At 35.9% G+C, this 13,993-nt stretch overlaps 1 protein-coding gene across 5 annotated transcripts in view; it reads left to right on the forward strand.

Annotated features, from left to right (window-relative positions):
- LOC137255922 (proteasome activator complex subunit 3-like) overlaps positions 1–13,651 on the forward strand; it is a 28,035-nt gene extending 14,384 nt beyond the window's left edge. For 3 of the 5 annotated variants that reach the window (XM_067793516.1, XM_067793517.1, XM_067793513.1), the window contains exons 6-10: positions 1,893–2,005; positions 4,880–4,948; positions 7,324–7,446; positions 9,106–9,192; positions 11,155–13,651. In XM_067793516.1, coding sequence (XP_067649617.1) covers positions 1,893–2,005; positions 4,880–4,948; positions 7,324–7,446; positions 9,106–9,192; positions 11,155–11,235 — 473 coding nt within the window. In that variant the 3' untranslated portion in view covers positions 11,236–13,651. Of the gene's footprint in view, positions 1–1,892; positions 2,006–4,879; positions 4,953–7,323; positions 7,447–9,105; positions 9,193–11,154 lie in introns of all 5 variants that reach the window. The other 2 variants (XM_067793512.1, XM_067793515.1) reach the window with 1 other exon arrangement.
- Positions 13,652–13,993: the final 342 nt, after the last annotated feature.

The following is a 13,993-nucleotide window of genomic DNA, read 5'->3' on the forward strand; positions in this document are numbered from 1 at the left end:
TCAATTGAAGTGGTCATAACTTAAAGGTCACATGCAACCAAAAAATCAAACATTATTAAAACACAAATATCAGTTATTCATGACATATAATATACATTGCTGCTTGGAAAAAAACAAATAAAGAAAATTATAAGCATACAATCGTGATTCAAAAGTGCAATATTTCGGACTTTGGCTTACTTCCCTCGAAATGAAGTCCTTGGGAGACCGAACCCAGTCATGGCGGGTGGATGTGCACTCGAGTGTAACGACAACTTCTGATTGGCTGGTTCATTTGCTGATACGCTGAGGGCTCATTGTGTGTACAGAAAGATGATCTGTTTGATGGGCATTTTAGAAGTATGGCGAGTCACAAGAAAGTAAGAGGCGGTGGGGTAGCCTGGTCACTGCGTTCGCTCATCACGCCGAAGGCCCGGGTTCGATTCCCCACATGGGTACAATGTGTGAATCCCAATTGCTAGTGTCCCCCGCATGGATATTGCTGGAATATTGCTAAAAAGCGGCGTAAAACTAAACTCACTCACTCACAAGAAAGTAAAATTCTTTATGGATAACAACTTCTTTTATTGTACTTGATGCGTCGTTTCAGTGTGGATTCATATACTGTTGTCAAACAAAATCATATACACTAGAAGTTGTTATCCATAAAGAATGTATATAGAGAAGTTGGGTTTTGTAAATACATGTTCTCTGAATTTGTGTTCGATCCAATGACGAAAGGTCTCAGTACAGATGGTCAACAACTGCGTGAGTCGAAACTGTCATTCGTCCAAGTACAAAACAGGACTTGAAACTGACAATAGTTTGCATCAGTTTCCGTCAGATCCAGTAATCTGAGAAAAATTGTTGTAGTTTGTTTGCAAAGTTCGAATTGTATCTGGTCAATGATTGAAGCTGTGTATTGCATATTGTCTTTAACAGACAGGCAGGCAGACATACAGGTGTCCAGTGTTCACGAATAGTGTCTGACCGTCTGACAAATCTGGCACATTTGCCAATGGTCAGACAGAAGTCCCCAACCTGATGGCCCCAGTGTCTGACTGAATATATTACAATGACTGATAATGTTTGTCATTATATAATGTTAATAATTTCAATGCCAATTATGAGAAATGTTAAATCTGAAATGTGTGTATAATTTTATTCTGTGGGTCCTGTTAATTTTCAGTAGTCAGACAGACGTCTGAAACTTACAGGACCCAATGTCCTGTTACTTTGAACCACCATTCGTAAACACTGGGTGTCAATAAACCTTTGAGCTGTCTCTGTAACAGAGGCTGCTTACCACAATCAACAAGGTAGAGAGGGATGTATATAACCAACTTCACTCTCACCAAAAAAGCTAACATTACTCATCTGAAAGGATGTTCTGGCAGATTGTTTATTATTTGATATTCCATCCATAAATTGATACAAACATTGTTGTTAAGCTACAACTTTATGTTCACTATGCACTATGTCTGTGATATCAAATTTTGTAATATGCAAATTCCAACCAGTTGCTTGTATCATCTGTATATAGGGGATATTACAGCAAATGAGATCACTGTGACTGTGTAGAGAGTGTAAGCTAGACATGACTGAAGATGAATTTCATTTTGTTTTATGTCCAGCCTGTGAAAGCTTATGCTCTAAATACCTACTGTTTGTCTGTAGATCCTACAATATAAAAAGTAGTTTCATCAGTCTTATGGTATCTAAATTTTAATGATACAAACGTTGTCATTAAATTACAACTTTATTTTCACTGTGTACTATGGCTGCAGCCAACCTGCTGTACATGGGCCAGGGGCCACACATGCGGAATAAACAAACTGAAATTGAAATATGGGTAAAAGATTGATGTTAGTAAAATGGTCCTGTAGGAGCTGACATTATGTTTTGTTCTTCAGGGACGAGAGTGTTAGCTCTTCCTAATGGACTGGCTCCCTGTAACAAACACATCGTTGACTTGTCTGAGAAGATGAAACCTTTAATAAGGGATCTTATTGAACATGCTAATTTGGTGAGTTGATTTCGATTATCAATGAGGGTTTGCAAAGATTCTTCATGACATGATTTCTTGTATCAATACTTCCATCAAAAGTTTAGACTCGCTTGAAACACTCACTATAATATGTATATCATTAGAACAGTTGCAGAGGGATCATGCAACAAATTGCTGAAAAACACGTACAAATATCGAGCATGTGAACAGCTGTGTTTTGGGGTAAAGTTTTGTTAAGAATTGCTGACAATAATCTTTTCAAAGTTGTGAATTTGTTTTACGATATATTAGTTCATGTGTAAACAGTACCTTTTAACAGTATGGAATATTTTGCAAAATGTAGTTTAGAACAGTTGCCTGATGTAAGCGGCTATATTTACTCTAGTGAGTCTACACTTTAGATGGGAAGTAAATTTCACATGCATGACCATTAGCAGAACTGTGAAACGAGACTGCTTTAAGCATTTTTTGCAATTTTCGCTCCTATAGGAGATTTTTTTATAACTGCAAGGGGATTATTGACATTAGAGAGTTAGTATGTCCATGTACTTCTTCATCATGATTCTTGTTAATTGTTTTCAAAGACTCTTGGTCACAAGATGGGGACACTTCGTTTTTTATAATTTATATAATTTTAACACTTCCATAGGCACAGGTTCACAGTCAGATTCACTAACATGTTACACCATGCCAAGTCAAAGGTTTAAGATAGACACTTCAAAACATAATTTTAAGTAGTCATTTTCTGAGAACTCAGAGGAAAGTCAGAGCGGTCACCATCTTCTGTAAAGGGGGTCTATGGTATGATTGTTCTCTTTCTACTGGTTACTGCTGAACATTGATAGAACTATCATTTTATATATACATCATAACATGTTGACACATACTACAACAGCTATTGTAAGACACATGTCACTGGCACCTCCAAGGTTATTGTGATATGTGATTGTATCACTTGTTGTCTGTTAATGTTGCTCTTTGCATCATTAATTAAGGTCAGCAATTTATATTTTGTCAGTTAAGTGCATTGTTTTACATTGAACATTGAGGAAATGGTGATTACAATGTAGCTGTCTCGTTTGTTATCCCCTGCAACATGTTTTGTTGAGATGTTTGTGTAGGGGGTAGCATTAAAATGGACTCAGTCTGTGCATATTTGTCTTTTCTGGAGTACAACTCTCAAACTGTTTAATATTTCTTCACCATACTTGGCAGCCAACATAGCTAGATCTGGTGGTTTACTGGTGCGTTTTGGTAGTTTTGGATTTCTTAATGTAATGTATTTTGGGTTTCCATGGCAACAATATCAACACAGAGTGAAGTTGGTTGTAGTGCTTTTTTTCTGGAACAGAACTCTAAAAGCATTCAGTATTTCTGCACCATGCTTTTCTGGTGGCCTGCTATTGCCTTTTGGATGGTCTGAATTTCTGAATATGATAGTACAGGAGATAGTATTACAGTCTGAGATGTACAGAGATGAAAAGGATAAGTAATATGTTTTCATGTACAGATTTCAAAGGGATTAAGTGGTATGTTTATACAGTGGATGTACAAGGTTATACAACAAGAACCGTTGAATATATATGGTAGGGCTGATTGGAAGGCACATACGAAAACAGTAATAGGAAAAAAACGTGTGGAAGCAGTGATTAAGGGGAACATAAAGAAACTTATACATTGATAGCTTATTATCCTATACACCATCCATTCAGTCAGGGTGCTTTCCTACTGAACTTAAAAACTGTTCACTGTTTCATCACGAGATTTCATATATAGGTAGATCTAGTAATGAACTAGTGCCTTTTTGTAGATTTATGAATAAAATGGGTGTTTTTTGCGTGTGTTTCCAAGCTACAATTTTGGCTTCAGCTGAATTTGGTGGCTGTGCTCCTTTCTGGAGCAGAACTTTGAAACCTTTCATTACTTTTCTTCCACTTTCAGGCCCTACTAAGTAATTAAAGGAATTACAACAAATTTGAAGGAATTGTGAAAACGAAACTCACCGAGACGGGTGCTCTTCCTAGTGACACCATGTTTTGATGTGCGAGTTTCAGGACACGACCGACAAATCACGGAACGGAGTCGAAAAATCTCTGAAGATATGCGAGCGTGTTTCAAGTATTACCAACATTGCTTCCGATAGGGCCGTTGAGTTTATGTTATTATCACTAAACTGCTGATATCGCTGCAATTGTTTCGCAAGTGTGCTGCGTTTGTTTACATTTGAGATGCAATTCCTTCAAAGTTGCCGTAATTCCTTCAGTCACTTAGGGGGGCCTCACTTTGCCATATATACACCAAAACATTTGACATCATCATAACTCATAGGCATATTCATAAATAATATTTAGCCTTTAAGGTTGATAAAGATGACTTTGTTGCGTGTGTAAGCAAACATCTCTTGTCGTTTGTTGATAACATCATTATGTTGTGCAGAGAAACTTCGAGTAACCTTTACTGTATTTTGTATTTGCATTAAACTAAAGGTTAATTATTTCACTGGTTTAATCTTTGGTTTGAGTACACGTGAAGATCTGGGCTAAAATTGGTCTTCAGTAACCCATGCTTGTTGGAAGAGACAACTAAGGGGATTGAATGGTCATTCTCGCTTACTTGATGTCATCCTATACCAGTCATCCTATAGTATACCAGTTGTGTAGGTGGATGCTCATGCAGTTGATCACTTGATTGTCTGGTCTGGACATAATTTTTTACAGACCACCACCATTTAGCTTGAATATTACTGAGTGATGTGTTAAACAACAGTCATCCAAACTTTGGGGCATGCAAGAAAGAAAGGTAGTTGTTGTTTAGCTTTCAGTTACATAACAGGTACATGTGTTCTGTGGTCAATGTTTCTTCATTATTGATGCCAATTTAATCATTTTCCAGATCAAGATGTGGATCAGTTTTCTTATACCAAAGATAGAAGATGGCAATAATTTTGGAGTGTCCATTCAGGCAAGTGACACAGTAATATTGATGAAATACTTTGTGTTATGCTAGCAAACTATAGAAAACCAGGTATAAACAATGTCAATTTTGTATGTGATTAGATTATGTATGTTCCAAACATTTGTCGTTTACTTTATTATTATTGGTTTCTTTTTTGTTTGTTTACTAAAATTTAACCCATTTATACATAGGGTCTTAGATTTTCATCAAACTTTGTGTGCTAGTATATTTGGGCAAGCAGTGACGGGAATGGCATGTCATTTTATCAGTAATTAAAATTTTCTGTAGTTTTTTAACACTGCAAAAGTGTGTCCTATAAAGAGGACAATATGCAGATGCGTGAACTTAAATTAAGTGACATATTGGGATTAGGCGGGGATAAATCAACCTCTTCAATCATAAAATTGATTCTTTTCATTTGAATATAACCAAGCTGATGCTATACTTGTTCCAATTCCTAAACCTGGACATGACCTTACCTCTCCTTCATTTCATCAACCAATTTCACTAACTAGCTGCGTTTGCAAAAGCAAGGAAGGCATTATCAGTAATTTCTTAGTTTTGCACTTAGAAACCAATGATCTCCTTACTGGCATAAAACGTGGTTTATGTAAGAAACAGAAGTAAAGATTTACATGATTTAGTATGACATACCAACAAATACTTACCCAAGGTCCCATGAATGCACCTACCTAACACTGTAAAATAACCCTGTACCCATGGTTTTCATAAGTGAGTAGCAGAGGACTTAGGGATACATTCATTAACCATGATATTTTGTTCATCAAGAAACATTTTATGGGATCAAGGATCCTTATGAAATATTCAAATTTTATTTTGATAATACATATAGTGCATATAAAAGACAGTTTGATTGTATTCCATGAAAACGTTTAAACTAAAAGTGTCAATTTTAACATTTAACAGGTTGATCTCCCACTGTGTAAGCCAAAGATATTACCTAATTTAAGGTCACTTATCTCCATATCATCCCATTTATGCGACGGTACTGTAATGGAAAACTGAGTATGGAAAAAAATCAATTCGTCATGTAATGGAGGGGGGGGTTACAGAACTTGTAACTTGGTAGATATGTGTAGCAGATCCCAAAGTGATGCCTTTGGATATTTACAGGTTTTTGTGATTTATTATTTTCTCGGTTCCATGAAGACGTTGTGGACTTTGTTTTCAGAGCACAACTCATAAGCCATTTCATATCTTTCAAAAGATCTTTTTTTAATTTTTTTTTTTATTTGCACATTTTTTCTGGGTACAAGTCGACAAAACGGTAGGTAGCAATTGCATTGTCTTAATATTTCCAAGCAAGTATACAGGGCTGAATTTAAAGATTGCTATCCTGCTTGCACCAGGTGTAGCCTATGAGAAGAACCCAGCTGCACCAGCCTAATTCCAAAACTTCAGCTGTAGAGTAGTGTGTAAAACATCAGAGGTTTCAGTGTATATAAATTTGATGTAGTTACCATAAAACCATAGCAACATGAAGAGAAAGCTGATCCCTGCCTACATGCATTGTCATAGCCGAGAAGTGTCTATGTACAGCACTGTTTCGGTGCTATAGCTTTTCAAAGTGTAGGAGAAAGAGGAGCTGACATATGTCTGCTTATAATGTTAGACTTATTGTGGATGGATTACAGATATGTGGCATTTATATTTTTCATGAATTCCATGGTAAAAATTCAGACATGGTCTAAAAACACAATAAGTAACTGTCAGATGATTGCCCTTTCAAATATGTGGGGGCTGGAGGGATATGTCATCTTCTGATGACTCTTGTCTGCAGAACTTGGTAGATATATGAATCAGAACCTAAAGTGGTGCCTTTTGCTATTTACAAGTTTTTGTGATTTATCATTTTCTCGGTTTCCTTGGAAACGTTTCGGACATAGTCTGAAAAGTGTGAGGTGTGTTTCGTTTCGGGAGGAGAACTCAAAAGTCATTCTATATTTTGCCTTTCTTTGTCCTCTCAAACATGTGTGGGCCGGGGGGATATGTCATCTTCTGGTGACTCTTATATAGGTAACGTCAAAGTGCGATATGGGGATAATAATTGAAAGTCATTACAGCAGGATCCTTCTCAGGACATTAATTTCATAATGGATTTGTTGAAGTGAGGATCTAGCAAACTCTTTTCTAGCTAAAGTGAGCATGGCAAATAAGAGCAAATAACAATAAAATCTACCTGACACATATGTAACAACTTCAAGCAAATAATGTTAAGTCACAACATAAAGCAGATTTTTCTTTATCGGTTTCTGTTTGTTCATCCATTGACCCAGCATTTGTTCCAGGTACCATTTCATTCAGCAAACTTGGAGGTAAGTTATGAAAACACACACTATTTTTTTTCTTTTTTTATGTAGGAAGAGACCTTGTCAGAGGCAAGAACTGTGGAAAGTGAAGCCGCAACATACCTGGAGCAGATCTCGCGCTATTTCATCACAAGAGGGAAGATAGTGTCAAAAGTTGCAAAATATCCTCATATTGTACGTAGACTTCCATGTCTTTGGTCTGTAATCACACTGTTAATGATGTTCATGTTTTACTCAGCAGACATTTTGAAATTCATGTCAGAATACTCGCTGACATAATTGAAATGACTTACATATCACTTAAAATGCTCGATATTTGTAAATTTGGATGCAAAGTGACAGATAGAAGATGGCAGTGTCAATTAAATCTTGATATTACACAAACTGGTTATAACACGTATTCATTGTACATTGGAATGTTATGACCATACACATGGTGTTCATGGTGAGCTAATTAACTGGTTGTTAGGCATGAATGTTTTGTGCTCTTGATAACAACCACTGTATGATTCACAACTGTGAAAGCTTGGTCTTCCAGCCTGAAGAGTTACTCATTCAAGCGGCTTCAAGTTGCCAGTATTGCACTTAAAAATGAATATCTATTTAGGAAACTTCTTTCAATGGTTGCATGCCCACAGCATTCGTTTTGAAATTAATGAATGTATGAGCAGCCATCATAGTAAACAAACAGCTGTACAAAGCAACATGCACAGTAATGTGCTTACAGAGTTAACTGTTCTAAACTATTATTTACTTTCTTTATATGAAATCTAATCATCAGCGCTCCAGATATGCTGGGTATTTGTGTAAAATATGCTGTAGAAAAGCAGAAATATGCGAGCGTATGGAAAAATCCTAAGTGTTTACGGTTACTTTATGTCAAAATAACAATGCATATTTAGCCAGTACATCAAAATCGTGTTGCGTGATCGTATCAGTTCAAGCCTATTGAATAGAAAATTTTTCCATCTCAAAGTATTCGCAATTTAAAAAGCTTATGAACGTAAAAAAAATGGGCAACAGATGTTGAATACCAATTGTGGTTTGTTAACCCTTCAAATATTAGCCCATCTTTAAATAGCGACCAGTCAGGTAGCTGTTTTCTTGTAAAATTTCAACAATGGCAAGTGTGGTAGGAAGCTTCCACACGTTCAAAGTAAAATATCTATTTTTTTAGGCTTCATGAACAGACAACTACTTCATTAGAGGACTACTAGATGAATTAATAGGTCGTGGTTCACAATCAAAACCAGTTGCTGTTGATATTTTGTAATGAACTTGTAACTGTAACATTACCTATTTGTGGCATGGAAGGGAAACAACACGATGGGAACAAGTTTTGGGGGTTTTTTTTAAAAAGGAAACCTAACTGTCAGAGTAAAGACATAGTTGTTAATCATCTAACTTCCATCTTGGTATCTTGTTTTACATCAATAAGGATGACAACTAAGGCACATGTTATTTCTTCTAGCATAAGTGAATAAAGATAAAGATAGAATTTAGTATTTTGGGGATGATTCTGTCCTAACAAAAATTGAATAAAATGTTGTGTCAGTTATACTTATTTGAAAAGAATACACAGATTTTAAAAACATGATGAGTATCTAAGTAAATAGATACCCACTTGAAAATAGAAATACTCACTTTGTTTCAAATGTTTGGGTATTGCAACCACACGGCCAAAACTTTATCTGGAGCTCTGAATCATGCCAATGAGACTGCCTGAGAACACAGAGAACCATTATTGTGTAGACTTCTTAGTACAGTTAATGGCTACAGATTAGGGCATCAATAATTGCCTGTTAATGTTATCCTCTCAAATATACTTTTCAGGAAGACTATCGGCGATCTGTCAACGAGCTTGATGAAAAAGAGTATGTGTGTCTACGCTTAACCTGTTGTGAACTAAGGAACCACTATGTAAGTTCAAGCAGAGCATTAGTTTATGTTGTACTGTGTTGAGTCATATACTAGTGTATTTGTTATCCACCTGGCATGTAATGTGGGAGGATACAGTTAACGCCTTGTCTGTCCATCCGGCAGTAATCATTTTGTTTCCAGAGCATAACTCAGAAACCGTTCAATATTTGTAGACCAAACTTGATAGATATACTAATCTCAGCCTGTGGTTGTGCCTTTTTGCTATTTACAGATTTTTGGCATTTATATTTGTTTTGTTTTTCCATGGAACATTTTGGTGTTCAATATTTTTCAGCAAAACTTGGTAGATATATCAATCTGAACCTAAAGTGGTGCCTTTTGGTATTTACAGGTTTTTGTGATTTATTGTTTTCTTGGTTTCCTTGGAAATGTTTCAGACATAGTCTCAAAAGTGAGAGGTGTGTTTCGTTTCCGGAGCAGAACTCAAAGACCGTTCTATATTTTTCTGCAAAACTTGGTAGATATGTCAGTCAGAAGCTGAAGTGGTGCCTTTCACTATGTACAGGATCTTGTGATGTATTATTTTCTTGGTTTCCATGGAAATGTTTCGGACCTGGTCTGAAAAGTGAGAAGTGTGTTTCGTTTCCGGAGCAGAACTCAAAAACTTCTTAATATCTGTCTGTAAAACTTGGCACATATGTGTTGCAGACCCCAAAGTGGTGCCTTTTGCTCTCTACAGGTTTTTGTGATTTATTATTTTCTTGGTTTCTATGGAAACGTTTCAGACTTAGTCTCAAAAGGGAGGGATGGGCTTTGTTTCCGGAGCAGAACTCAAAAAAACGTTCAATATTTTTCTGCAAAACTTGGTGGATATATCAATCAGAACCTATAGTGGTGCCTTTTGGTATTTACAGGTTTTTGTGATTTATTATTTTCTTGGTTTCCAAGGAGATGTTTCAGACATAGTCTCAAAAGTGAGAGGTGTGTTTCATTTCCAGTGCAGAACTCAAAAACTTCTTAGTATCTGTTGGTAAAACTTTCTAGATATGTGTTACAGACCCCAGAGTGGTTTTTAAAGGTTTTTGTGATGTGTTATTTTCTTGGTTTCCGTGGAAACTTTTCGGACTTAGTCTCAAAATGGAGGGGTGGGCTTCGTTCCCAGAGCAGAACTCAAAAACCGTTCAATATTTTTCTGCAGAACTTGGTAGATATATCAATCTGAACCTACAACTCGTAAACCATTTCATATCTTTCAACAGATCTTGGCAGACATATGAGACAGATCTAGAAATTGTGACTTCGTTTCTGGAGCAGAACTCAAAAACCGTTCAATGTTTTGCTACAAAACTGATGTCAGTCAGAAGCTGAAGTGGTGCCTTTTGCTATAAACAGTCTTTTGTGATTTATCATTTTCTTGGTTTTCATGGAAATGTTTTTGACGTACTCTCAAAAGTGAGAGGTGTGTTTCGTTTCTGGAGCAGAACTCAAAAACTTCTTAATATCTGTCAGTAACATTTGGTAGATACGTGTGGCAGACCCCAGAGTGGTGCCTTTTGCTATGTACAGGTTTTTGTGATTTATCATTTTCTTGGTTTCCATGGAAACCTTTCAAACTTCGTCTCAAAAGGGAGGGATGGGCTTAGTTCCCAGAGTACAACACAAAAACCATTTCATATCTTTCAACAGATCTCGGCAGATATATGAGACAGATCTTGAAATTGCTGATTACAGATATATAGCATTTATAATTTTCATTAATTCCATGGAAACAATTCAAACTTTGTCTAAGAAAACAATGAGTAACTGTCAGATGATTTGTCCTTTCAAACATGTGGGGGCCGGGGGATATGTCATCTTCTGATGACTCTTGCTGGTTTGGTAATCCTGTTGTGACCCAGGTTAGAATGTCCCTGTCACACAGCTTGTACACTGAGACCCATAATGATGTTCTATACATTGAAGAAGGATTATCCTCTTTATGTTTCTCCTTTTGTTTTTCAGGCGAGTCTTTATGATATCATCCATAAAAATATGGACAAGATAAAGAAGCCCCGTAATGCCAATGCTGACAACTTATATTGACCAAATACGCAGACATAGGATGGACACCTTGAACACCATTCTCAAGTGTGGTCTGATGCACAGTTCTTTATATCTGCCTGTCATACAAGTGGACAAGTGGCAAAGACAGGACATCAGTCAGTGCAGAGTCAGATATTTTCATTTCATGTTATCAATATTCATCCAAGGACTAAGACAAAAAGTCAACACAAGTTATTGTTCACATTGTTGACCCAGACACAGTTCTTGAAATGTACGGAGCCATTTGTGGGATCCAGAGTCTTAAGTACACATTCCAGGAAGAGCAGTGGATATTTTTCCTGAAATAACATAATTGTTTCCTGGCTTTGGAGGAATGTCTTAAACTATAATTGGTTTCTGCAATATTGCATTCATTAAGACTTGAACCAGTGTTTTGTCACATGACATTTGTGTAATTCTTTGTCATCTGATGCACACATGGTTGAGAAATTGAGGAGGATGTCAGCAGACATTGTCACATGGAAGGTGTACTTGTCAAGCAGTGTTAGATATTTCATCTTCTTGCAACCAAGATTTAGTGTACAACTGTTTTAACATTTACAACTTTTTGTGTCTTGTTAATACATTTCTCTCTAAAGAGTTTTAAATTCTACACTGTGGTATGTGGTTCTTGTTTTAAACAGCTTTTACAACAGTGAAATGGTTGGAACAAGTTTGTGACAGTTACATGTGTTATTTTATTCTTGATAGCTTTCTGAATTGCATTGATAAAAGAGAGATGGTAATTGATCCCAAAATTTAATTACATTGTCAAAAATCAAACAGTGTCTTTTTGTGTCTTGTAAATTACTAAGACTAAGATATATTTTTCTATCCAATTCGACAATTTTATGATTGTCATGATTGTTTTGGAAGTATATGTTTACTTTGGTGGCAATCATTTGCACGAAGTAATTCTCTAAGAAAAACATTGGCATTAGACTGATGAAAGTAAATCAAAATCTGCTAAAGTATAATAGAAAGTCATGTTCAGTAGTGACAGTGGCTAACACACTTTCCTTAAAGCCATTAATGGTCGGCATGAACATGTCTGTCCTAATTGAAGTATCATGCATATAGGAGGTCATATATCACTGCGAAATATAACATGCAGATGCAAGTACATGCTATTGTGCATGAAAATGAATAGTGAAATGTTTTATTTCTTATTTTGCTGAAACAGTTAGATTTTTCACTCTTGGTTTTCATATATCTCATTTTATAAACAATAAATACATTTACATTGATGACCCACACTGCTCACTACCTTTTGAATGAATAGCTGTCTGGAACATATTTTTAAAAGCGAAGACCTGTGGTGGTTTTTCACATAGATTAAACTTTAATAGAATCAACGTTTATGTATTCATTACCAATGACACTGTCCATACTCTTATTTTATAAAATGCATAAGTATCCATGTTCTGCAAGTATAACTGTATCTGATGTTCATGTAAGCAATGGTGAATATGTAGGACTTTTAGGACAACAGATATTTTTGTTAGATGTTTATGCATATCTCTCCAAGTAAATGTAAGTATATCTGTGGTGCGTTCTTATTTTGATTAAACAGTATCTTTGATCATATCTCTTGCTGTACATTGAACATTAGTAATGTCGCTAAAGAAGGGCTCATCCTTTGAACCCTAAGTGAACTTCGCTATCCCAGTCGTAAGTGAAGGATGCTTAAGCTCTTGAGCCAATCCAATTATACATCATTTCTCTGCCACCTTCATTTGAATGCTTTTAAAATCTATTTAAAGAATACCCACACAAAAATCCTGTGATGGGACTTGTTTTTACATTTAGAGAGCATAGCATTCATATTGGGTTTCCTTTGTAATAGATACAAAATTCAGAAGCCTGACAGCTGAATGACAGATCAGAAAATTCATCTTTGTGGGGATTGTTCTCAGATTTTCATGTAATCAGATTTAAGTGAGCTTGGCAGGAATGGTCATTATTAGTTTGTTATATGAACTAAATCTCTGATGTTTTTGTATTTCAGTACCAGTTAGTGTGTTTGGGAGTTCAAAACATTTTGAAATAGTTATATATTTATAAATGATCTCTCACTTTGTGGTTTCATCTGAACAAAAAAAGCTGTTACTGTTGTAGACATTCCTTTGTTGACTCATAAATATCATGTATCTTTCATACATACTCTCATGGACAACTGTATGTTGGATATAAATGCATATACTTTGTACCTCAAAACTTTACTTGAAAAAAACATCAGGCTCCAGTTCTACACACAGTATTTCTTCACTGGATTATGTGAAATATAAAGTAGTTCTCTTTTCAGACCTAACATATTTGTATTGTGGAAAGAAAGGAATAATGTGCCTCTTAGGTGATATTGTACATGCTGACAATGCTCCATCATATGTAATAAAGTTTGACATTGCCAAATGTACCATACATTATTATTTATCCTTTTGCACATTGTTTATTTATCTTAACAGGGCACATCAGCCTAATCAATAATAAACTAGACTTCACCATCAAGTTACAAGGAGCATTTATGTCACTACATCTTCTCTCTATCCTACCCACGAAGGTCTGGGGTAGAATGGGTCTGAAGCAACTCAAGCTTGTTGGTCCAGACATGCTTACTGACAGACCACTACCATGTAGCTAGAATATTGTTGAGTGCAGTGTTAAACAACAAACCCACCACCCTAAGCATCCAAAGGCAGCATATATGTAAATGCATTTAGAGCACATATTTTATGCTGAGGGTTAAGATGTATGTGTT

The sequence above is a fragment of the Haliotis asinina genome, chromosome 11 (genome assembly GCF_037392515.1).
Source record: "Haliotis asinina isolate JCU_RB_2024 chromosome 11, JCU_Hal_asi_v2, whole genome shotgun sequence".
NCBI classification, from domain to species: Eukaryota; Metazoa; Mollusca; class Gastropoda; order Lepetellida; family Haliotidae; genus Haliotis; species Haliotis asinina.